This window comes from Gavialis gangeticus, unplaced genomic scaffold, assembly GCF_001723915.1.
Source record: "Gavialis gangeticus isolate Ggan-Ray unplaced genomic scaffold, GavGan_comp1, whole genome shotgun sequence".
Classification (NCBI taxonomy): domain Eukaryota; kingdom Metazoa; phylum Chordata; order Crocodylia; family Gavialidae; genus Gavialis; species Gavialis gangeticus.
This window is the reverse complement of record NW_017728996.1, coordinates 18,416,059-18,441,787: the sequence shown is the minus strand read 5'-3', so window position 1 is coordinate 18,441,787 and position 25,729 is coordinate 18,416,059. Positions and strand designations below refer to the sequence as shown.

The 25,729-nt window shown below is 41.7% G+C and overlaps 1 protein-coding gene across 2 annotated transcripts in view; it reads right to left on the bottom strand.

The window, feature by feature from the left end:
* Positions 1 to 20,049: 20,049 nt before the first annotated feature.
* Positions 20,050 to 25,729, bottom strand: part of KIAA1024 (KIAA1024 ortholog) — a 26,790-nt gene continuing 21,110 nt past the window's right edge. For both annotated transcript variants that reach the window (XM_019504090.1, XM_019504091.1), the window contains exon 4: positions 20,050 to 23,880. In XM_019504090.1, coding sequence (XP_019359635.1) covers positions 23,683 to 23,880 — 198 coding nt within the window. In that variant the 3' untranslated portion in view covers positions 20,050 to 23,682. The remainder of the gene's footprint in view (positions 23,881 to 25,729) is intronic.

Genomic DNA, 25,729 nt, shown 5'->3' with positions numbered 1-25,729 from the left:
ATTTATTAGATTATAACATTTAAAAAACAAAAGAAACTAGGCAAAAATGGTCAAAATAGTCAAAAAATAGTGTCTCATTAGTTCTGTAGTCATTATAGTTAAATATACATCTCTTATTGAAATTCTTAAAATCTAGTCTTCCTGAATGTCTTGACAGTGCCTCCAGTACTTCACTGTCAATCATTTCTACTCCAGAGTTATTGTAACCACACCTGAATTAAGGTTTTTAGCTGGATCTAAAAACAGTCTGCAGGGTTGTGACGTAGGAGAGGGCTGGCAGACAACCAATTGTAGAAGAAAGGATAGTGGGACATCAAGAGCATTAACCAGGAGAGAGGATTATTAACACCTATGGAGTGAAGAAATATCAGGTAGATTATAATGAACCACAATGTCAATTGACTGCCTCTGTGCTGTTTGAATAGAAATTCCCCTGTCCCTCCCAGAAAGTTGCCTTTGAAGTTTGGGCAGAGCAGGAATCAAAGTGGGGTGTAATGCACTACTGTAGCTTCTCCTCGATCCACTCCCATTGAAGTTATTGCTCCTGCACTGAATCACGTTAGCACATCAGTGACACTGTCCCAAGTATTATGAAGCAGTCCTGGAGGTGAGGTTGTGCCTTCAATCTAGTACCGGATGGCCAATACTCATTCAAAATACAGCAAGCCTATCAGTTTTCAACCACCCAGGCAGACTTTTCTACTGTCAAGGAACAAATGTCTGTTTTGGCAGGCCTCAGAAAAAGAGGCATTAGAGGGGAAGAAAAAGGGAGATGTGAGTGTCAGTGGTCAATTGATCCATGAATCTCACGGTCCTGATGAAGCACCTGTGATGGCAGTTGTGGCGATCCACATGCTGAAGTCATGACACTGGCTAGGCTGTGCAGGGCATCAGGGCTCACTCCTGCTTATTGCCCACAGCAAAGTCCTAGTTATAATCTCCTCTCAGTTATGCTTTAGTGGGAGACCTCAATTGAGCTGCTGTCGACTACAATGAAATTGTTAAATTCAGCTTCCAGAATCTCCTTTGGCAAGACAATGAATAAAAGTGCAAATTATTCATTAAAATTCAAGAAATGGGAACTATATACACAGTGTCCCTTTGATAAATCCAGCCCTAAGCAGCAAGCAATGCAAAGATAAAAAATTATGAATGGAGGGAATTAGTAGGAGTCTTCTCTCTTTTGTCACAACAAAAGCAAATACCTTCTGTGTTTAGGAAAGACATTTCCTGATTGTAATCAGATGAATCAAAAGTTTGTAAGCTTTTATTAACAGCTCAGACTAGGAAACTCAAGTATGTGATTAGTCAACATTACAAAGGCAAGTATGAAATGCCCTATCTTTCCAACAAGGCATAAGCAAGTAAAGCTAAATCAACTGGCTTATGATTTGGGAACTACAATAGATTTAAACATATTGAATGGAATTAACATGGCCATGCTAATGCATTTTAATGTGTTTATGTTGGCAAATTGTATGGCTAAAGAATAAGAATTGAGGGGTTAGCAAAAACAGAAACACCGTCTCAGGACTTCTTTCTTTCTCCACAAATCCTATTACTTAAAAACAAGGTTAGTAGATTAATATCTACATTTCCTAGTTCCAATTACTTGGGCTGGGGCATTTTTTGCCTACACAGTATCCAGAAGCGTGATAGGTGATTTACATTGTATAATAAGACAAGCAGTGCAACAGAGAATTTATTTCTTCAGTCATCTATTTAGGGCAATAATAAAAGGAGAATTGCATCGCATTCTGACCTGTAGATCCAGGTAGGTAGGAAAGCTGAATGAATAACGAAAAAAATTTAAATGTTAAAGCTGTTTTGCTTTGGAAGGGACTAAAACACATACCTCTTTCATTTGTTCAAAAACTTCCACAATTCAAAAATATATTTTGATTTTAATTGAAAATGGCAAAATGGTTATTCATATTTTTCATTTTTTAGACCTGGTTTTCAGTATATGAAGAATTTTGATACTATGCATAGTCTCTTTCAGAGGAAGCACAATATTTTTCATGAAAAATGAACATTCTTGACAATACCGACAACCTTGCACACCATTGTAACGAGAGGGTCCTTTGGCCCAGGGCTGTCCAACTTTGGTGTCTTAGGATGCAGCCCCCCACAACCCTCAACTGTGTGGACAGTAGCAAAGGTATGAGACCCCTGGACCCGCACCCGCAAGAGTGGAAGAGGCAGTCACTGGGGCCCACGGCTGCAATGAGACCAGCGGGCAGCACACAACTGGCAGACTGCCAATTCAACAGGCCTGGTTTAAACTAATTTCAAAGCAGTCCTGATAGTTCAATAATAATCAGCACTAAATTACCAGCACTTCAGACCTTATCCCTTTAGTTTAGGAAATGCAAAATTTGTGCAGTTTAGGCCCATCTCTAGTTGCAGTGAACCTTAATTGACCCTACTAGTAACTGCTGATTTCTACAGAGCAGTAGCATAATGAAGAGAGGGGGCAATTAGGGCATGATCCCTATGTGCCAGCCCTAAGGGAGTGTTAAAATAGCAAAAGCTACACTGCCAGCCTATCTGTTGTATCACCAGCAGTGCAGCCACTGCCTGCCCTGTGTGTGACAGGCATCCAGGGCACTCAAGCACCCAGTTACACTTCTGCTGCAGAGACGCAAAAGGGCAAGAACATAGAGAAGGACAACTATGAATGCAGTGGTTGGGATTTTGTGGACAGGGCAAAAATCCTCAGCTGGTATAACCTGCTGTATTTCTTCTGAAGTCAGCAGAGCTATACCAGCTTAAATTTTCTGAGGACTTGTCTGGTCCTGTATATCCATACCTAAGAAATATTTTGGGTCCCCACACTACCATTAGTCCATTGAGCTATTCTCCAAACGCTGTTCCATCTACTCCTGCATTACTTACTGCAATAATGTCTTTTTGGTCTTCATTTGTGGAGAAGCCATTTTCTTTGAAGTCCTGGTCCATGAAGGAGGGACTCTAGGGTGACATCCAAATCTGAAAGCCCATTGGGAAGGCATTTTGCCAGAGCTATTTCATAAAGTCGAGTGTGGTCTCTAGGCACATCTTTGGACAGTGCCTTTGGACTGCAGATCTTTTGTTCCCATGCTAATTTTAATGTTCAGCACCAAATAACACTGTGTATGTTTACATACTTTGAGTAAAGTCCTTTGTTGTAGACATTTGTGATAGTCATTATAAGACCTAATATTTTCTTTACCACTGCTTATGCTACATCATTATCACCTATATCCTCCCCACCCCAGCTCTGTTAGCACACTAAAGGCACTGGTGTTGTGTGAATATGAAGTGCATTGGAATAATTTTCCTAACTGACCTTGGAGGCAGTGAGCAATGATTTTCTGACTGCTACAGGTAGTGAAAGCAATCTTTTTCCACCTGAAGGTACCTTCAATTCAAACACAGTTCAAATACAATACAATAAATAAAAGGAGGAGGAAGAAAAGAGTTTCTTGCAGGGCTTTTACTTGGTATTGAGTATTCCTTGTGCATGCTAATGACTGAAAGAAATATTGATGATCAAGCAGCAAAGTGCTGTAGTCAGGCAAAGCGCATGGTAGGTGAAGCAGACAGACAATTTTTTATCCCAGATGCAAAATCCTAGTGCTTGCAAATTCAGCTTAAAGGCAGTGGGTCAAAAAGAGCTCGTGCTTTTGAATATGTTAAATTTTGATAATCTATTTTAAAAGGATAGATATTTTATCCAAGAGAGGACATCCAGGAGAGACCACAACATAATCAGATTACAAATTCCAAACTGGATTAGATTTTTTACCACTGGTAAAATTGTTCTTGTGGAAATATATTGATAAAGGACCATTCATTTCCCATTTGAGTGACGGTTACTGTCAGGGGAATTAGAAGTTCCAGTGGCTCCCTCTTTCTGAAAAATATGATTGCAATCTACAGGAAAAGGGTCTAAAAAGCTACTCAAAGAAGCTTCCAAATGTTTACAAGTCCCTTGTCTTTCATAACTTATAGAGAACATTACCATTCCCATGTCTTAGGTTCTGATGGTGGAAGAAATTGAATTATTCCACAGGTATGAAAAATACCCTTTGTAGTTTAGGCATTTTGTTTCTGTAACGGTACAAAGTTCCAAAGTCCCCCTTACCATTTAGATGACGAAAATGACTTTTTCTATACAAGAATCTTTAGTTAATGGATATTATTAACTACAGAGTCAGTGCTGATGCATATGTTGCAGAATGGCTAAGACAAATCTAAGCTTTGCATAAATGAGTGAGATTCCACTGTGCTTGCATTACTGGCACTGATTTCATTACAGCTGTACCGGCTTCCTACACTAGCTATCCTTGGTCTTGAAGAGACCTCCTGGGTCATCAAGTGCAATCCTCTGCTACTTCAGGCTCATATAACGCAGTCCATCCCATCCGTGGTGCATCTCCACTGCTTTTAATTGGGTTATATCAGGGAATGCATTTTGCCCACAGAATCTAATGGCAATACAAACAGCATGCATTAAAAAAGCAAATGGAATCAGTGAACAGTAAAAAATCTCTTAAAGACAATGGTTTTTGCTTCATCACCTAACTGCCATTTTCTTCTGCAGTCAGGCTATGCTGTTATGACCTCCTGCTCATTTAAGGTCATTTAAGGTCTGTTGACCATAACCATGGATATTAGGAAGAAAAAGACACTCTAAATCATACGCCAGGAAGAACAAAAGTTAACTTGGAACACCTGCAGAAGACTGGAGGATGGTAAGAGAGGGATACATGTTGAAGAGATGTCCCACACAGCTCCTTCTATTGAACTGACCTGCAGCCACCATGTATCTGGACCCTTCAGCTAGCCACATAACTAAAGCTAACCCCATTAACAGTGACCATTTTGCTGAACCCAGTTGGCTTTAGTAGTGAGAAAGCGCAGCACTGCTATTAAAGGCTGAAATGATGAGCCAACCAGACAAGATGAAGGGAAAAGGGCAGAACACTGTGCTACTAATTCTGTCTGTACTGATGTGATGTCAACATTTATATACAATGCGTACCAGTAAAAGCAACATTTTTACATGGCTGCAGCTCTACTTATAAGTAACACAAATCACCGAGGGCTGGATTCTAATAGTTTGACTTAAGCGGTTACCACTTCAATTGGCAAGCAGTTCCATTGATTTCAAGGGAATATTTGCAGGATAAGTTGCTATTAAATGTAATAGTATCAAGATATGCTCTTTAATGCCTGACAAAGTATGTCGTTGATTGTCCCATCTGCATTTTCATTTGGTTTGCAAGTTTACTTGAAAAGCATAGCTTCCAACAGGCTGTTTATAACATAGCTCTAAACTAAACACATTATACAAACGTTGACCGGCTTTGAGGGCAACAGTAGTAGAAAACTACCCAGGTTGAGGGGAGTAGGGGATGAAATGTTGCCTGGAAGTGCTGCTTTGGGCAAAATTTTCAAAGGAACTATTTTTACAGATGGGTAATTTTTTTTTTGAAACCACAACTGTGCTCAGATGCAGCGTTCCCCGTCCTAAATGCTTTGAGATTCTGTTCCTCACCAGCAGCGCGGAGCAGCATTTAGCTGCATTTTCTGAGGAGAAGTAGCAAAGTTTAAGAGGATGCTCTTTTAGGGGGTTGTGTGGTAACTGCTTGTGGGGGAAGATCTGAAGAAACTACATCTCCTCTCCTTTGCAAGATGGTGGGCTGACCAGGTATTAGTTTGTTTGGGGTCCATTTCTGAAACACTCCAGCCTGGCCCAGGTACAGGATTGAGGAGAGAGGGAAACACCTCTCAAGCTCTCTCCTCTGATCAAAAACTTGAGCAGTAAACAGTGCATTGACTGACTCCTGACACACCTGGGCTAGGTGAATTGTCAAAGGTTTTCTGTAGATATCTTTAATCTCTTCAGCTACTGTCATTATCCTTTTTCTTCTTAACATGTTGCACATTGCTGTTACCATGTTATACCTGAGTATGTGCCTGTTTGGTGGGGTAGAGCAATAGTCTATGTCTAGACATTAGGTTATGGCCAGCCTTTACCTATGGCATTTCAGAAGAATAATTCCAAAGCTTAGTAATAAACAATATGACTCATTGGCTGGTCATTTGGTTTTTTGAAGGACTCCAAATTTCCACCACCTTTGGAGAGAGTTGGCTTCATAAGTTTTTGGCCCAGTTATAGTTGGGTGGCAACCAGATGTTCTCATCTAGGGTTACTCAACTTTGGAAAGGAGATTTCAAAAGCAGAGTTTAGGCTTGATTCCAACCTTTATCTTTTTTATTTAATTTTCTAGAACAAACTTCATAACTATACTCTACAATCCTTCAGCTGAACTTTTCCATATTGGTTTGGGTACTTCAGCAATGACTAATTGCAATAAAATCTGTTGTCCTGGAGTTGCTAGTGCAAGATGTGACAGCAGTAGGTTATACTTTTAAGGAATCAGGAAGGTGTTTATGTGCAGTACAAATCATTTTTCAGCCATCTATAAAAGATCATATGAGCGATCACTCACAGAAGTTGCTAGAGCAAACTGATAGCTGGAGAACTCCTGGAAGCTGGGTCCCTCTGACATCCTGCACCATTGACATCATTCCAGCGCACTTCTCTGCCACCGAGCCAGTCCTGGGCCTCTTGCTTCTTGTTGCTATGATGGTATTTTTCTTTAGAGAAGTTCTCTTTGCAAACTTAGCTTCACGGTTACAGAATATGGAAGTTACCATGCTAAATACTCCTTTCCTAATGCTCTAGTACAGTGGCCAGAAATTTTCCAGAGCTATGGGCTGGAACAAGCCAGCTGAGATATTCCAACTCAGCCACCACGGCTGCAACTTCTTTTAGCTGCTGCTTCTCCCCACTCTCAACTGCATTGTGGGCAGTGGGCACAGCTCTTCGCCAGCCAGTCCTAGCACAGGTATAGGCCATGCCCCCACTGACAACATGCCATCAAAACCCCCTGGCTGGATCCTGTGGGCTGGATCCAGTGGCTTTACAGCAGTGGTCTCCAACCTTTTAAAGTAGGAGATTACCTTTGGCATTTAAAAGCAACCCAAGATCTACCATGCGCTGCCACCACCACCCCTCTCCCTGGTCCAGCAGGTAAGTCAGTGGGGAGGGAAATGGGAGGGCAGATCAAGGAAGAGGGAGAAAAAATGATTTGGGGGTGCCCCTCCCCAGCAGGTAAGTCCCACCTGGCTCGGGTCCCACTCAACTTACGCCTGCTCCTGCCTCTGTGGCGCTGTCCCTCACCGTGGGGGCTCAATCTAGCCCCTGCCCCTTCCCTCCCCCACAGACTGACCTGCTGGGCATGTGCATGTAGGCACTCAGCCCCACGCCCCAGCCTCAAATTGACTCCAAGAGGCTCCGAGATCTACTGGTGGATCAACATCCCCTGGTTGGTGACCACTGCTTTACAGGCTGCATCCAGTCTGTGGGCTATATATATCCAACTCCTGCCCTAGGATATTCTTAAGGTTTGTCTGTACAAGGAGTTATTCCAGCTATCTTGTTTCTAGTGAGCAACTGAAAAGTAGATTATACTTATTTGGAATACGGCACTCATTCTGGAATAAGTGTGTCCACACAGGGATTTTACCAGGATTACTTTTTTTTTTTTTCAATTTACACCCTATCTTAATTCAAATGTGCTTCCATGGATAGAAAAGCCCTAAGCAAAATAAAGCAATTGCTGCCAATTCAGAATCTATGGCGTTACTTTTACAAAGAGCATGCCTGCTCCATGATACTGCAGTGAGAGAAAGATGTTTCCTCAGGGGTCGTAAGCAATAGAGCATATGTTGTTTCCTAGTCCTGTGCAATGCTTTCTCTATGCTCTCCAGTCAGCAACTGCTTTCTCTCTGCTGCAGCCAGGTAGAGTCAAATGTGTATTGTGCTATTACTTCTGCTGCATTCCTGCTGCAGGGACTGTGCACAGCTAATATGCAAAATCCAGCTTCTCTGAACTGCTCCTTCCCCCATGACAATATTAAGAAGCAGACTTGAATGCCTGACTATTTTCAACACATCATTGAAAGAAAATGTAAGAGGCTCAATGTAATGCAAAGAGGCTCAATGTAATGTCTTGGTCAGGATAGTATTGGAGATTTTGCTGTATAATTAAACAATGGAACCAGGCATACGGTCAAGGTGAACTTCCAATATAATAAATAACCAGTTTTTGAAAGTGGCTGTTCCAGATCATTAAGAAAAGCCAAGAGTTAAGCAAGCATTCTGTCTTTTTGGTAATTTCAATACGATATATGCTGCCGCATGCTTTATGAAATGAATTACACTGCTTTCTGGGAAAGGCTCATTTTACTAATAGTAAAATGGCATCACACACCCAGTAGAGTTTTGTTAGGATGAAAGCATATTGCAGCATTAATGAAGCATGAGTTCAGCCTAATTAACAGGCTGGAAACAGCAATCATACAGCCATTTCATTTACTCTTACACATTTCGTCAGGGTAGTAGAGTTACATTACACATGGTTGGGATTCTCCAGCTTTGCTGTCTGTTTGTGTACAGGCTGCTAATTCATCTGCATTCATATATGTCTCCATCCAGTAAAATGCTGAGAACATACGTAACTTTAACCCTGGGAACTGTCCCATTAGCACCACCAAGACTCTTCACATGCTTATCATTCAAAACATGTGAACTGACTTGCTAGGTTGTGGCCAGGGGTTTCTAAAATGAGCAACAGTCATAGAAACAGGCAAAAATCTGGTGCGCTTAACTAACCCATTTGCCTTTTAAGGAAAGAAAAAACCTTTTTCATTATGCATTTTTCAATTTACCTGACAGACAAGGAAAGATTTCTCCCCTACAGCTGCTCCTTTTGATTCATGTAATGCCTTGAAGCGCTAGATAACGCAAACTTGGATGGGTTCTTTGTGCAGGAAGTGTGTGATGCCTGGCTAGAAAATATACAAATTTAACTAGTTTTGATACATTTCACAATATTTTTCATTGATGTGCCCAAAATAACCATGCAGAGGAGAAGCTGTGGATACATGTCAACCTGGCCACATTCCAGCTAGGCTAATTGCATGCTGTCTATCTGAAGCCCCTGCAGTTTCAAACGGAGACATTTTTCTTCACTTCCCTTCCTAAAATGATGGAGTGTCACACTGCTGCAAAGAACTGTGGCTCAGGGACAGCTGCATTTCAGGGGGGGACAGAGTAGTCTTGGGCTTAGGTCCCAAGAAATATTACGCTGGTTTAATTTTCCTCCAATTGTGCAGGAAAAGTTCATCACCTATCAGGATCTGGCCTGGATTGTATGAAGACCTATAGGTACTTCAGATGAGCAGTGCTGTGCACACCTAAATTATTGATTATTCTTCTACACAATCTGGGATGGGATGGGAAGGTATAGGGGAGGCAAGTTCATGAACCAACAGTATTTGGAAAAAATGTTTGCTTCTGGGTACATTTGAAATTGAAGAAAGACATCGGCCAGAAGGAGGCAAATTCACCCCTTCGCTATTTTGCAAGGGGTACCGTTACACCAAGAATGCATTTCTCCCAAAGGGTCTGTTCTCTCTTCACGTAAACCTTGTGCTACATTTGTCATGACATAATTTCCAAATAACATGAAAAGACACAAAAAAGACAAATGCTCAAAAGCTCTTTGTATGACAAGAGTCACTGAGAATATGTAACAAATTGCCATAATTCACTCTCTTCTGAAATATCTTTCAAGAATGTTATCGTCTGCCTACATATTTCACCAAAAAAAATGTATTGTCCCACTACCAGTTCCTTGAGGAGTTCAGTTTGTTTAGTCCGGCTGCAGTTCAAGGCTAAGTGACAGGAAGAATAGATACTGGATATTGCTAGGGAAGTTTGGAGAAACTACAGTTTAAACCAGGGAGCTAGATGCCTTGAGGAATTGGTAATGAGACAGCAAGTCTTTGTCCCTTGGGTCAGTGCTGGAGGAACCCTTCCTGGGCTGGTAGGAACTGAAATTCTGAGGTCAAATTTAGAATGAGTAAAGCAGCTTTGCACACAGGATTTCTGTGGGCATTTGGTACATCAAATCCTCAGTAACCTTTTTCCCTCACCCCAGTGAAGCATCTGATACCTCAGCCTGATGGCAGCATTTCCTGTATTCTCCTTTTTCAGGGGTCAGTGGGCTGCTTTGGTCAGTGAAGCCAAGTAATAATCATCCAGCATCTGCTCACAGCCTGCCCCTTGTGATACGCCTCTCTTTTCAATTCACCTGCAGAGTGGCATGGATTTGGATACTGTCAAGAAGGACATCTCCAGAACACGCAGGGGAGGCAGAGTCCCTCTACGTGGCTCGTCTCTCGGTGGGATTTTCTTGCACTATATTTCTGCTGCTTTTGAGGTCTTCCATGGCTCTTCTGAAGGTTGAAGAACTTGGTTTCCATGTCTCTTGGGGAAATTCTATGACATGAAAGGAGTTACTGACCTCAGATCTGGTCCAGGCAGACATATTACCCATATGCTAACAGCCCCCTTGGAGTCAATGCCCTTGTTCCAAGTCTTAAGAGAGAGGCCAGACACCAAACTGGGGGAAGACTGGACTAACTGGACTGTTTATTTCTACAAGGCTTAGTGCAGAAGTTTTTGACGTAAAGGTGAGACATGATGGTAGACTGATATCAACAACTTTGCCCTGCCACTGCATGGACTGCACCTATTTTGGGTGACAAAACACAGGCTTGAGTTTTCAGGACTGTTCATTTAGATAGTAAGCTTCATTTTCATTAGTATGCTTCTCCTAAGAATGGATATTTGAAATGCAATGTCTTGTGTTTCCTGCCTTTCACTCACAGTTGTAAAATGCTAAACACAGATTTACTTGTACACAAAGTGAAGTGGTTGTTCTCTACTGGCTTACTTGCTTCCGAACTGGATGAAAATGAAGTTCATGGTCCTTGGACTCCTTTTAGAGTACAGCAGGTGCACCTGCACTGCAATTATAATGGAAGACTATTGAAATTATTAATCAATTTAAGGAGTCAAAAACCTGAGTGGGATACTCACCCCACAGATGGCTGGTTTGAAATATTCAGTCTATTTGTGTTTTTCAGAAAAAGGGCCTAACAATCACCTACCAGATACAGGATAAAAACCAAGCCCCAAAAATGTCTTTTTGAGGAAAGTTTTCCTTGGCCTTCACTGACATAAATGAATCTTCATTTGTAGGTATTTTTCCCCTTGAGTGGCCAGGAAACTTATTGAGTAAGGGAGACAGCTGATCCAAAACTGAGACAGACATTTTCTATTACTGTGGAAAATTGAAAAAACTGGTGTGGTACCAGAATGTACTAAAATATGCCAAAATCAAGGCATTTTTCAAAAGCAAGTCATGCCATTTTGCTGAACCAAGGCAAATATTCAGGAAGAAAGACCCACTGACAAATGAAAACCTTTGACTAGAAAATATCTGCATGAACATGAGACACAGATGGATGATCTCAAATAAAACAGCTTTATTATCTGAGGGGACCTTGTACTATCAGCAACCATCTTGCTGTTATTCTGTAGTTAAATGCCAAGTACTGTACATGGTTGCTTATGAATCACTGGTACTGTATTTCCCCCTGGTCCCCCCCTGTCTTGCTATATTTGCTGGTATACATCACATACATTAACACATCAAAGTGCTGAATGGATTTTCATGTAAAGGCAAAAATCATTCCACTCAGATTCTCCAAGGGTTCCCACTCCACAGATATTTGGACTTACAGTGCACTGACCTTTTCACAGCGTTATCATAAAATCAGAGGCAATTACATCTGCCCTCCTCCAGCACCCAGTTCCCATATAAAACTTACAAATCTATCAGTGAGGAAACATCAACTGTGTGTAGTGCAATAAAGCTTATGTTAGAAGAAAAGGGTTGAAATAATCAGGAAGTAACATGGTGACCTCATTACCACTTTCCAATAATAGAGTGATCCCACCAAAAATGTTCATTTTGTATTTTGATTTAACTGAAATTAGCAAGTTCCCTCTAATAATTGGGGAAATTAAACATAGCCAAATTATTTCACTCAAAAGCATTAATTATTGAATTAATATCATCAGTGGAGTTACTCTACTCTACTGATGATATTAATTCAATAATGAAACAGAGCAACAAGAATACGATGCTAATGTAAAGCATCATGAGTCTCACTGCTTGTATTGAGAGTTAAGTCTCTATATCTGAGGACAGCATTTAGTACAGAGCATTCGAAGAGGAACTATCCAGGAGTCTGAATCAATTGCCTTTGAGGTCAATAGGACTTCTATTGTCCTTAAAGGAACCTGGAGCTGGGCCCAGTCTCTTCACTACTCCATAGTACTGGGTTCAACTGTCAAGCAAGAAACGCTGGTGGGTGGTATCCCTGCTCTACTAAACTCAGTGGAAATTTTGCCATTAACTTCAGTGAGACAGGAATTGTGCTTATGTTTGAATGCGAGGCAGGGGAAGTTTAAAATGCATTCATATGATAAGCCTGGGGATATCTTCCTGAGTCCAAAGGTTTTTATCCTTAACATAAAGACCCCAGATACTTTTTAGCAAGAGATGGGAGGGAAGGGATGGGAGGGAATGAAAAAGAAGAGACATAAGAACAAAAGAATCACTGGAAAAGATTGCTAAATTAAATGGAGAAGAAACCTAAGCTCTTGTTTCACTTTACCAACTCAAATCCTAGACATGCAAAAGAACATGCTGTACAGCTCACCCAGACCAAGTGAAGACAGCCATTCATTGATTCCTCATTCGTCTCAGGCAATAACTCTGTTGTGAGCCACATAAACTTAGAGACTGAAGTTGGGCATGTTACTAATTGAGGGTATAGTTATATACACTCATCTCCATCCCTTCATATAGGCTAACAAATGTCTTGTACCTAGAATATATACAAGGAGGCAAATCTTCCACAGCTTTAAATCAGCACATATTTACTGAGGTCAGTAGAACAGTACCAGTTTTCATCAGCCCGAGGATGGGGCTGGTCTAGTTTTCTGCCGGGGTTTATGGGTTTTGGGGAGGGGGTTGGAGTTTTGGTTGTGGAGATAGCTGGGATTTCTAAATAGAAACAAAGAACACAGATAGAAATAGGCTAATACCATCCTTTTCTGTTGGTGAGGGACTGGGGTTAAGTGCTCCCAATTCCACTACCATCAAATATGAGGCCAGGGAGAGAGGAAGAAGCAAGAAGCAATTAAAAAAGATGTTTTTTTCACTGGTTTCACAGCCTTTGCTCTTTTGTTATTTTTCTACTCCATGTAAGTTTTTAAGTTTTTTCAGTATCCACAGGAGGAAATGAACTGAGGGGAAAATATTATTGCTCCCAAACAGCTAGAAAAATACTCAGAATGGAAGCCAATTACAGCAAAAGATTATAATTGCCAGTATAGAGATATGTGCATATTCACAAGACTGTAATTGAGGAATGACAGTACCACAGTTTTGCAAATCCTTACACTTTGATTGGTTAAGAATGGTTGTGTAACAATCAAAGTACAGAGATTTGCATATGGCATAGGTATAGAAAAATAACCTTAGAATGATTAGACCGTGCTGGCATCTGCAATCAGGGAAGCACATTTTTGGGAAAAACAGCATAGTATTTCATCAGCAACTAGCTGCATAGCAACCCTGTATTCGAAGGGGCTGGGGCAAGTCCATTTCAGCACAGTATTAGAGATATTTGAGCTCTCAGTGCTCTTCTGGGGCGATGGCGAGTTAGCTGGTAAAATTATTGCTTATAGGAGGAAAAGGGCCATGGAGGTCTATTAACAACAACAATATCCTTTTACCCATTACCAGAAAGCATCAAATGGTTTTACTTGGCCTTTTTAACCCATTTTCACCTTCTGATCAGCAGAAGTGAACTCTAGTTAAGTGCACTCCGTAAAACAGCTTGTTCCTTTTTGTATTTGTAAATTCCTGCTTCAAGGTCAACAAAGGTTACAGGGATAAATCAAAATGATGGGCGTCTTTTTACTTCCCCACCTCCCAAGAAACCCAAGAGTATATAACATTCACCAATGCCTTCAAGGGTAAAAATCTAAAGTATATTAAAGAAGATCTCCGTTCCACAACAAGCAGCTGACTCCATTTACCTTGGCTCACCAGACCCATAATGATGTCTAGCTCACTTCAGACTGTGAATACAATTCTAAACATATGGGAGAGAATTTGTAATGAACTGGGCCACACGTTATTGCCCTGATTACCTGTATGCAACCTAGCAGCTGTCTAGGTAGTAAAAACCCCCCAGGAGTGCAGTATTCTGGAGACTTCCTTGTTAACTGGTCCAAGAATTTCTCATCTCCTCCATGCCCTGATCCTGGTGGCCCACAGCAGATGCTGTCTTATCTGTCTCAGTATTTATACTATGCTCCTCACCCTGGGATCTAAGCCGCAAAGAGATTGAGCACTGCACTTCTTCCTTTGTTTTTCTCTTCTTTTATCTACCTCCCAAAACATTTTCCTGGTACTTTGATTTTTATTGCTGCTGAAACACTTATGACAACCACAGCCAAATTCACCCCAGCAGTTATGCTCTTAGCTGAGATGTGGATCCTGTTGTGCAAAGCACTGCAGAAGTGTGCTCCTGCCCCACAGAACTCACAGTCCAAACAGGCAGATGGTGACACAAGTGGCAGGGAGCTGAGGTCCGTTGAGATTAAGTGATTTGCCCAAAATTGCACCGGAAGTCTATGGCAGATCTGTTATGAACTCAACACAAAGTTATCTTTCTACCCACTTCTCTTTAGCTCTCCCATCACAATGACTTACTTTTATCAACTAGTGTTTTCTAGGATAAGTAATAAAAATGTTATCATCACTGATACAGTTCCTGCTCCTGCAAAACAAGAAAGGGTAGATATTCCAGCACCCAGGATGTCCCTTTATACTGCGTGCCTTACCCATGGATCTGCTTCTGTGGAGGCTACTATGACTTACTGCACTGTTGAGCTATTTTATTAACTAGCCAAACTGTCCACTGTGGAGCTCAGGTTGTTTAACTGTAATTGTACAGTTTGCGTATAGCACAGGGGTGGGCAAAGTGCGGCCCACGGGCCAGATGCAGCCCACCAGGCCATCCTACCCAGCCCATGGGGCCCCTAAAAATTTTGGAAAATTAGTATTTGTCTGCCCCTGGCTGCCTGTCATGTGGCCCTCAATGGCTTGCCAAAACTCAGTAAGTGGCCTTCTGCCCAAAATAATTGCCCACCCCTGGTATAGCACAATTGAACTGAACAGACAGACACTTACCCACCATGCAGTTCTGTTACATTTCAGTTTTTTGACACTTCATATGTTTTTCTTTGAGTCCCAAGTGATCAGAGTTTATTTGTAGCTGTAGTGTTATTGCAAGTTCCATATCTGATATGCCCCTTGGAATATTGTACAAGAACATATGAGCCTTGAGTTACCTCCCGCTATCAAATAAAGCCTTTCAGGAGAGGAAAAACATTGCAAGATATCTTCTGAATTCCTCTCACTGCTTTGGAAAACATTCCCTACGATCTTATCTCTCTTCCAACAGCAGAAAAGCAAAACTGCTTAATTTATGACAAGTCTGAACCATAGATCCACTCATTATTTGAAGTGCCAGATCTGTGGGTCCTTCTGATTTATAAAACTGGTTGCAAGTATTAATTAAACTTCCAGAATGCGGTGACTTTGTTTCTTTGCACAGCTCAGCCTAAATGCAATAACTGTAGAACTAACTGCAGTTAATTAAGCACTGATAAAATAGCTATTCTTCAGCTGCTTCGAAATGTTATGTCTTATCCTCTATTACTCACATAACATTTACACTTACTGCAGCTCTCCATGGATCACCAGCAAGTGCCCCAGAGACCACAATTTAAGAATAGTTATTTTAACCTAGTATATTCTAAAGAAGCATCTGCTTTTGAATCTGTAAGTGAAATGGCATGTAAAGGAATTGAAATCCATATACGAACCAGCACTAGTATCAGTAGTTTAGGAGACTGATTTATGTTAAAAGTTCTTTTTTAACAGGCACCTTCAATGAAACACCATTTCAAGGAAGTGTTAGAAGTTGAAGGAACATTGAGCCCTGCTTTACAGAGCAATCATTTACCACACTGGAACCTCACCATAATATTAACTTTGCAAGACTACTGGCCAAACTGAATTAATGCATGCACACACATTTTCAGCACAGCAATAAATTTTAGTAATGCAATTTTACAAGCCTCTTAAAAGGTAACCATCTCAAAAAAATTAGGAACAGGAAAGGCTGATTAAAGTTCAACAGCACTAATTCATTACAAGGCAGGGAAAGGAAATATATGGCTCAGATTGCTGCCTTAGTTCTCTTCCTCCACTATTATTTAGGTGAAAACACTCACCAGAACAAAGATTTGTTTTATCGCAGCAAGTATGTCAATGCTGTAGGAAGACAGATCAGAAAGTCCTTCAGTGCAAGCAGAAATTTGTCTGTCACTAAAATAGAATTTACAGCAAACCTTTTCTATGGAGCCTGGACCTCCTATTGTTTCCAGATCTACGCAGAATAATTGGCATTTTGCCAGCACCACTCAAGGGTTTGCTTGTCTTATGATTGGCGTTTTCCGTTTTTTTCACTCACACAATGAACAGAAAGTAGTATCTGCTGTTGCTGTGAATGAGAGAGGAAGTCCCACTCAACACAAAGGGACAAAATGGAAACCGGGTACCACTGTGATGCTCAAAAGAGGGCTTGAGATGTGATAAAACTGCATGCAGTGGAAGCATAAGTGAAGTGGTATCTGGCATTCTGCTATGTGCTGGAATATTTTTTCTTACCTGAGATTCTCACTCCTATTTAAAAGAAAAAAAATTCTGGCTGTCCTTAGCTCTGGAAAAAAGGTTGGGAAGGCCCTTCTCCATCCCCAAAAATCCCAACTCTGAAGGCAAGAAGAATTTCAAATTCAGTTTTAATGGCTTGAATTTTTGAGGCCTGGCTTATAATTTTTTTGAATGGTTGGGATTGGCAACAGTCCTTGAGATATATAGCAGGCTCTGTACCTGTGGTAAATTTTTACTCCAGGTCACTTACAGCTTATTTCAAGGCAGAATTTCCCCTATATTTTCACTATAGAAAACTCTGTTCATTTATGGGAATAGCAGGATTTCACCCTTGGCCAAATACCCAAAGACCAAAACAGCTTCTGAAACAGCTTGTGAGGTCTGCCCACAAACCTGCAGTCCCTGTGGCGTTCAACAGAGGTCAACACCATCTGCACAAAGGCTCTGTGTCTCCACACTGCTCACCACTGCCCCCCCTGCTCCTCGACAATAATCTTTTCTCCAGAAAACTCTTCCGTGCCATGGAAGAGGTTTCCAACATGTGTAAGGAGGTGTGAAAATGAAACACAGTCCAATACTGCACAAATCATAGGCAAGTCTGAGTCAGTAGAAGAACAAGGAGCATTCCTCACCCCCTCCCAATGACTTTCCCCTCCCTGCCGGGTACCTGGAGCTCTCTTTCACAGTCTGGAGGGGAAGAGGCAGCCCTTGCAGCAGAGACAGGGAGATCCATGCAGGACTGGGTCTCCATTGTGAGTGGATCTTGGGAGAAAAACTGATAAAATAAAAATCAGACATCTGAGGCAAACCGAGATGTGAAAGTGGGGCTGTTTTGAATGGCTCCCAGTAGACTTCATGCAAACAGAAGTAGAGCCACTCAAAGGCAAAATACAAGCTGGTCTCTGATGCAGAGATTTTTCAAAGCCCAGAGGTTTGGAAGCCCCAGTTCTCATTAATTTAGTATTAAAAAATTCAGCCTTGATCTATAAAAGGGCATAAAACTCAAGCTTTTTGGGGTCATTTTGCTCCGACTTTTGGCTTGTGTTGTCATGACTCACATGGCAAACAGGCAACGTTTGGATCCAGCAACCCCCACCTCCAAAATATGTAGGACTTACCAGCTGAGTGATTGCAATTCTGACTTGCATAAAGCCAATTTAGTTCTTCTCTTTCTTTTTGCTCCTGTTACTTGGCAGACCAGAAGAGCAGCTCTGGCAGGCTTACCCAACAGCCTACCACGAGATCTAGGAGTCCACAGTGCCAAAAGTCATTCAAAGTAAGCAAAGTGGTTTTCCAGTTAACACTCCAGCCATAGTTTAAGATTTCATTTTACATCCTGTAAAAACAACAAAAAGAAAATGAGTTGAAAGCAACTGTTCTTTCTTCATAACAACTCCCTGAGATGCTAATCTCACTCTGCAATACACACTGATGGGATGGACTTGACTTTAAACAGAAACACATGGTAGACAATTCAATGGGCTATGGGCTAAATTCTGTCCTTTGATGTGTGAATTCAATGGGATGGAGTCACAGAAGCATATCGGGATTTGACTCTAAGATCCACTCTTGCTTGTGACTCTTTTGTGTGTCATGAAGGGACAGTCAGCAACAGTCTATCTGAAATAAAGAGCTCAATGCCGAGAACTATTCTTGCAAGGTCCTTGGCACAGATGCATTATCCTGACTAAGCACATCCCCTGTACATCGTGAGAATCAGTGGAATACTCCGAAGTCATTACTGAAACCTGACAATTGCTACAGCTGCCATAGTTGTGAAGCCTCTCCCTGAATGGGGGGGTGTTAAACCAGGAAATCATTTAGCCCTACCCCCGTGCTCTACTCATACAGTACTGCTAATTCTTGTGAGCTCATCACAGGTCTTGCTCACTCACCTAGTTTCATATGAATCTGCTAGAATCTGAGCTCCTATTTTCTTTATGGTAAGTTTCTAGCTCTTGTAGTTGCAGAGAAAAACCTACAGGGTGATTTAGGGTCCATCTTAAAATTTCAAAAAACCCAAATCAAGCCCCTAAGTACCTTTCAAATGACTCATGATTTTTAAGCTAATCATTTCTGAGGCCTGGCTCATGATTTTTGAACACTTGAGGTTAGCAATAATGCATACTGCTCACTGCAGGACATGCACAGTTAACCATGGGGGGACTCTGGACCCAACTCTCTCATGTTCAGCCCTCTGCCCCACAACTGGGCCAGGTTTTCTGCTCTATAGACTGTGGGCAGACATTGGAAGGAAAGTGCAAGATTTGCCAAACAATGAGCTGCAGAGTAATGCAATTCATTTCTGCACTGCTGGAGTGGCATATTTAGGGCCTGATCCTTCTAGCTGAAAAGAACCGCATGCATGGTACTATACAGCCTCCTCTATCTGACTTGCATGGAAGGGGAGGTGCTCAACATTTGTAGGATTAGGTCTTTAATCACTGTAAAGGTAGAAATAAATACATTCCCATAAAAGAGGAATCTCCATCCAACACTGGGTTTACAAGATGCTTTTTCCTTTTGGTTGTAATGGATCTTTCTGTAGACCCGACTGTTATAAGGCCTAGGTTATTTGGAAATAAGACTTCAAATGGGGCTTTTGCTATTAAGAATACGATACCAATAATTTGTGTTTTTGTTTTAAATTTCACATTTATCAGGTTTTCTTTTAAATTCTTCCCCATAATCTCTGGTTCTGGTTATCACTGTAGTTCAGCTCTTTGTCTCTGCAGAACTAGGGCATCTCAAACTTCTAGGTCTTATTATCTAGTCAGAAGCAGTCAATTAAATCCACATAGAGATCCTAAGCTAATTGACTGCCTGCTGATATATGAGCACTTATTGATGGTTATCCATAGGGCATAATTCCAGCAGACAATGCCCCACATGAATGTACATGGGTAAAAGATACCAAAATATTAATTATGACTGTTAAAATTGCTGATGATCTGGCATAACTCGCTCATGAAATAATCTATAAAATTAAATATTATGCTTAGAATCAGGGATCTAATCTCCCAGAAACCCAGGGAATTCAATTCCAATTAGGTTTTTTTTTTTTAATTCATTTTTCATTGTCCTCAGCCATCTTATTTCACATGTGAGAAATCCATTAAAAATCCTGCCAAAAACTAGATAGACTGCGTAGTTATTTAACACAGACATACACACCACAGAACTATCTTGATGCCCCTGGAGAAAAGGAGAAAGTATGGAGCAATAACTTATTATTAACATATTCCATTAAAACTTGAGACACTTGTAAATGTTCAAGTTTATTTGGTGTTATATTACTGAAATGAAACAAAAGGCAATGTTGTACAATAGCTTTATAAAAGAAAATCACTGTTACATGTTACATTAACCAAATGCCCCATTAAAAAAAAAGAAACCCTTAAAAACTCACTCAGGGCAGCTGGTGCTCTTCTTACTCACATGAGTAATCCAGCTGGCTTCAGCAGGAGTCTTCTGCCATAGTAAGGTGAGTGGGATTTGCTCCAAAATGTAATTTTCCTTTCTGTTTCTTACAGTTCCAATTGATCAGGTATATACCAAATTTCTTTATAAGGCATAAATACGAAAACCAGTTCAATATGCTCATCATTATTTTAATTGAGTAATACTGTCTAGTACACTTTTTCAATCACATCAAGGATTACAACGTACCTATAGCTTTAAGTTTTTTTATACAAAAGTCTATCATATAGTATACAGTATATACTAGTTTGGTAACTGGTTCACAAGATTGACCACGATATTCTTGCAGGTTAGTATTGTCAAAATTTCACCTAGTGTATATACTCTACGTAAAACTGTAGGGATCTGCCTTCCAGGAATTGCTGTATTCAGTCACAGGCCAGGTCAAACCTGCCAGGGCTCAATTGCATGATGTTAGCTATTTTAGGACAACAGCTTTTAGCCAGATTTTAAACACAGCTAGCAAATGTCAAGGACATGCTTTGAAATTTTTTAAAATGAAGCTACGGGCTTCCTAGCTCTAATAGCTAGCCTAGAAAAAATGGGGATGGAGGGCATCGTAGTGGCAAGGATTACCAAAGGCAAGGAGAACCAGTCTGCTCCCACACAACCCCAGGAGTCACTCCCTGATTCACAGCAGTGTCAGAACAGGCCCACTGGCCCTGGGACTTGAGGCCCCAATTCAGCAATGCCTGGTTAACACCAGTCTCAGTGTAAGCATGTGACTGAGGCCAGGGAGACCACTCACATTGCCCAAGCAAGTGATGTTCCTAAACCCTCTGATTCAGGTCCTGAGTGCATATTCAGGGGGCCAAGTGTGCTCCCCCAGTGCCAGCTGAAGATCAGTAGGGTGGAGCCATGATCTGCTCCATCACACACCATCCCATGGGGCTAGCACTGCCTATTAGGACTCATTTCGCTCATTCACTTACATCATGATTCAGGCAGCCTCTGCATCAGCATGAAGGAGTCAAAGGGGTTCCCACAACTCTTCCTCATTCTTTTCACACCAGTGGAACAGCAGCCAAAACCCTGCCTCTGATCAAGGACAACATTTCTTGTTTGTCAGATATCCACGTATTTAAAAGAGGTTCTAAACAAAGAAGTATGTGACCAAAAAGGCAGCTGTGATTTCAACAGAAGTATCTGAGTCTTGATGGAAAAGGGTCAGATGCTCTTGACAGAATAAGTCCTTTTATAGAAGGCTGCATATCCCCCAGGATACACATACGTTCACCAAGTGCCTGATTCTGGACCCATTGCAATCAATGGAAATTTTGCCATGAGGCTAGACACTTCATGCAGTGAAACAAGGTCATTGTGCTGTCACAGAGTGTCTACTGCTTGGTATCAGAAGAATTAGAGCTATGTCCAGGGAAAGCCAAAAGGTTTCTGATATCACCTGGGATCAGGCAGAGATTTCCACATATAGTCAATACATCTCAAAAGTCCCTAGTCCACCAGTTGAAAAATGCAGCCCTCTGTTACCACTTTGTCTCCCTTACATGGCATCTTGGAGCAAGAAGAAAGTTTAATATTCAAAACAGGCCCAAGCGACAGATTTTGGATCAGGATCCAGCTCCCTGTAAGAGCCAGGGCTGTGAAGGGCTTCCTTTCTACATGATATCCACTTCTGACACGTGCAATGAACTGGAGTGGGGAAGGGTGTGGTTCTTGATCTTGGTTTTCCCTGAAAGATCAGTGGTAGATGATGTCCCCGATTGGTTGATATCCCTGACCTGTACCTAAAGCACAGTGTGCGGACAACGCAGAAAAAGCTGCAGCCAGAGAAGGAACTGTGCAAATATAAAATAGTAGCACACGCTCCTTCTCCCACACCCCATTTCCTCCCTTATTTCATTTACCAAGGGGGAAAGGTGCAAGTGTAGCACACTTGCCTTCTACCCCTCCCCTGCCATCCCCAGCACCACTTGCAGCGCCATCACAGGGTCACTTGGGAACAGCCTCTGAAAAGAAATTAAATTATCCTACTTAACAAGCTTCTCTCCAAAAAGTTTCTTTTTTATTAAGGGAAGGGCAAGGCCATATTATTTCCTGAAAAGAGCTAATGAAACTGCCATTTAGCTCTACTTGACATCAGAGAAATATTGCCTCAGTGCCTGCTTTCTTCAGGCATGGTAAAGAGGTCGTTTCTGCCAGAATTTAACTTTCCCCTCAACTTACAGGCCAGGCTGAGGTGAAAGCACTTCTGACAGGACTTAATGTCCAAGTGGGCTGCTTGATGTACAGTACAGCCATCATGTTACTCCTTAAGTGTATTAACACTGGTAGTCTGCTGTAGAAAGCCTTGCATTAATAACAAGTTTCCACTTGTGCTGAAAAACTGTGCCCTTAATATAAGTGCTCAGTAGCCACTGACACCTGCTATTTGGTAAGCACTCAAAACTGTATAGAAGGCTTGTTGAAAATAAGCTACATAAATTATCCATTGTGTTATGAGTTATGTTATGGATTTGAAATATCAAAATTAAGCAGTTCTATTCATCAACATGCTAAAAGGCACAAAGACTTGTGACAAAATCGTAAGTGTTCAGATTACATTTGCAAGAACCAAACAACAGAGCAATGGGTGTTCACTTGGATTTGCCAGTTCAGTTGGCTGGCAGAAGGGACTTCACAATGTTTTCGCTGTCTGAGGAGGTAAAGAATATGCTTCTGGCACAGAGCATTTGCCAGCTCTTAGCAAATGTTATTCTAACGTAAGCAACTGAAACCCTTTTTGATTGCTTTCAAATATAATCTTTTTGGTCTGCAGCACATGGCACTTCACCTAAGTACTTAGTGATGATAAAATGGATCTTGGGGCAAGACCAGATAACAAAGAGCCCTTATTAACTCAACTTAGGAATGAACTCCTTTCACACCTGCACATTCTGCTTTCATGCCAATGATTAAAGAACACATAAATACTGCAAAACAAATACAAAACATTCATAGTTTTTCACATTGTAAAGAGCTTTAATCTTCCCCTCAGGCTCCCTTATGAAATGCATACAGGAACATCCCCTTCTATACAGTGCAACTTGCACATACCCATAACCTCCCTAAATAGCATGCAGCTCAAGCAACTTTGCTTTTTCACCTAGATTCGCATCAGTTGCTGATCTTGTAAACCATTTTATTGTTTCTTTAGGAAAAAAAAATATTGCACTTTTAAAAATGCATAAAAATTGAACTGAGTTACTGTAACTCCGCTAGGTGTTTTGCTATTTAAAAGAATAATTTAAAAAAAACGTATTTTTGTCATTTACAACCCTAATCACCAGAATATCTCAGCACATTTCTTTTCCCAGCAAATTGTTGCAATTTTGCCACAAGGTGTTTAAAATACATAGTGAGATATCTGGAATTGTATATACACAGTAGGCGATTCATGTGTCTGTCCACAGTTTCATGATTTCATTGTACAAATGGGAACTACAATGACCAGGATAACGGTACAAGCTGCTGCTGCAATTAGGGCAGCTATCTTGCAGACCTTTGCTCTTCTGAACTCAGCTTCTTTGCGTTTTAATAGGGAATCATAGCCTGGAGTATAAATATCTTCCATCCAGTATTCTAAGTTGTTTGGATTTAAAGATTCTTGAGTCTAAAAAAATCAAAAGGAAAAAAGAGTTATTAATTCTCTGGGATCTGTCAAGAAAATGCAGGCATGCCCCAAGCTTTCCCAAGTTGGTTGGGGGTCTGCTGTAGAGATAAAACAGGTTAATGCCTCCGTCTCACATTCTTTTGTTACAATCCTTCCCTCCCTCGATTCTATGAACTTGCTGAAACCAATGACAAAATACTGTCAAGTAATTACACAACGCCCCTTGGCAGAATCATTCTGCTGCTAAGTCTTTTGTGTATTACTGGTTTCCTGGAAACTTGGTCATCCCTCCATTGTGGGAAAATAAACCCTCTTTAATCCACTAAATAATGGAGATGTCTTTGTCCACTAGGTATTCCTATTTTGGAGATTATTAAAAGCATTTCCTTCACGTGGCTTTCTGCTACACTCCATTTGATAATGCAAACCCTAATTTCATGGCTATGTCCTGCATAAAAAGGAGGGAGGAAGGTCTTCTTGTCGTCCTTTTATACTTTCTTGTGTAGCTACTGCCTAGTGATGAACACTGCATTGGACATAATGTTTCAAGCAGAGTAGGGGGCTTTCCTGCATATTAAAGAAAGCCACTTCTCCACCAAAATGTGAAACTGTTAAAACGTCACAGATTCTCCTGTCTTTTAAAGCCAAGTGATCCTGTCATGCACAGGAACTCACAGCATGTACCAAACAGAGACAAGAGTTACCATAGAGATCCCAAGGGCACTCCTCTCAAGGAGGGATGAGCTAGTGGACTGAAGACTTTGAGAATCCACCCCAACCATGCATCTGGGAAAACTCAAGGCATTGGCACAGGCCAGTTTTGTTGAGTGAATTAGAGGTCCCTTCCCCCACACTGACAGCAGAGCTGACTTACTAAACACATTGTCATTAACCCTCCAGTTCACAGATGCTACTAGCAGAGGGTTTCCTTGTGATCATGCAGTGCACACTAGAGAAGCCAAAGCATCTACCACTGAAGAGCATCTTAGAAGGGGGCACTAGTCTTACCCTTGGTGGGGAAAATGATGCCAAAAATTTGCAGAACTGAAGTCTACCCCCCTCCCACCAACAGACAGACAAATGGACTTTCCTCCGGCAGCTCCTGCAGCCAACCTGGTTCCAAATGTACTGACTTGTGGCCTTTCCTTTAAACTAAACCAGCAAGGCCAAGAGGGGAACACTGATGTGAGCGCAGCTCAGCATCTCTGTATACACTGCCCGGGCTTCTGTGCCCTGGAGAGGTCACTTTAGCTTTGCTTTATCAGCAAACTGATGTCTCACTGTAATTCTGTCGTCTTGTGAGACAGAAGACAGATGCTCACTAAGCCTGTGCGAAGCGGCTAGTATTCACTTTGAATTTGGATTTGGCCAATTCAGGGGGACAGAGATTCGATTTGTTGATTCGAATCACTGTCCCAAATCAATTTGGCTGAATCTGATTCGGTGATTCAGCCACAGCCGAATCAGCAGAATCTCTGAATCAGCCCCATCCCCTGCCCGCTCTCCCAGCTCTTTGGGGGAAAAAAGCTGGCACTCACCAGCTGCTGCCCAGTGGGGGACAATCCCCACTGCTCACCGCTGCCCTGCACTGTGTGCGGACTCTGCCACGAGACCCCAGAAGCCCCGAGGCCACTGCAGCAGCTGGTAAGTGCGGGGTTTTGGTTTTTGACAGGCCAGGAGCTGGGGCAGGTGAGGCAGCCACAGGCCAGGAGGCTCCTGGCAGAGCCCCTCACGCAGCATGGGGCAGTGGGGATCGCCCCCCACACGGCAGCAGCCGGTGGCTCCAGGCTTTTTTTATAAACAACCAGGAGCTGGGGCAGGCAGGGCAGCCATGGGGGGGGGGGGCTGG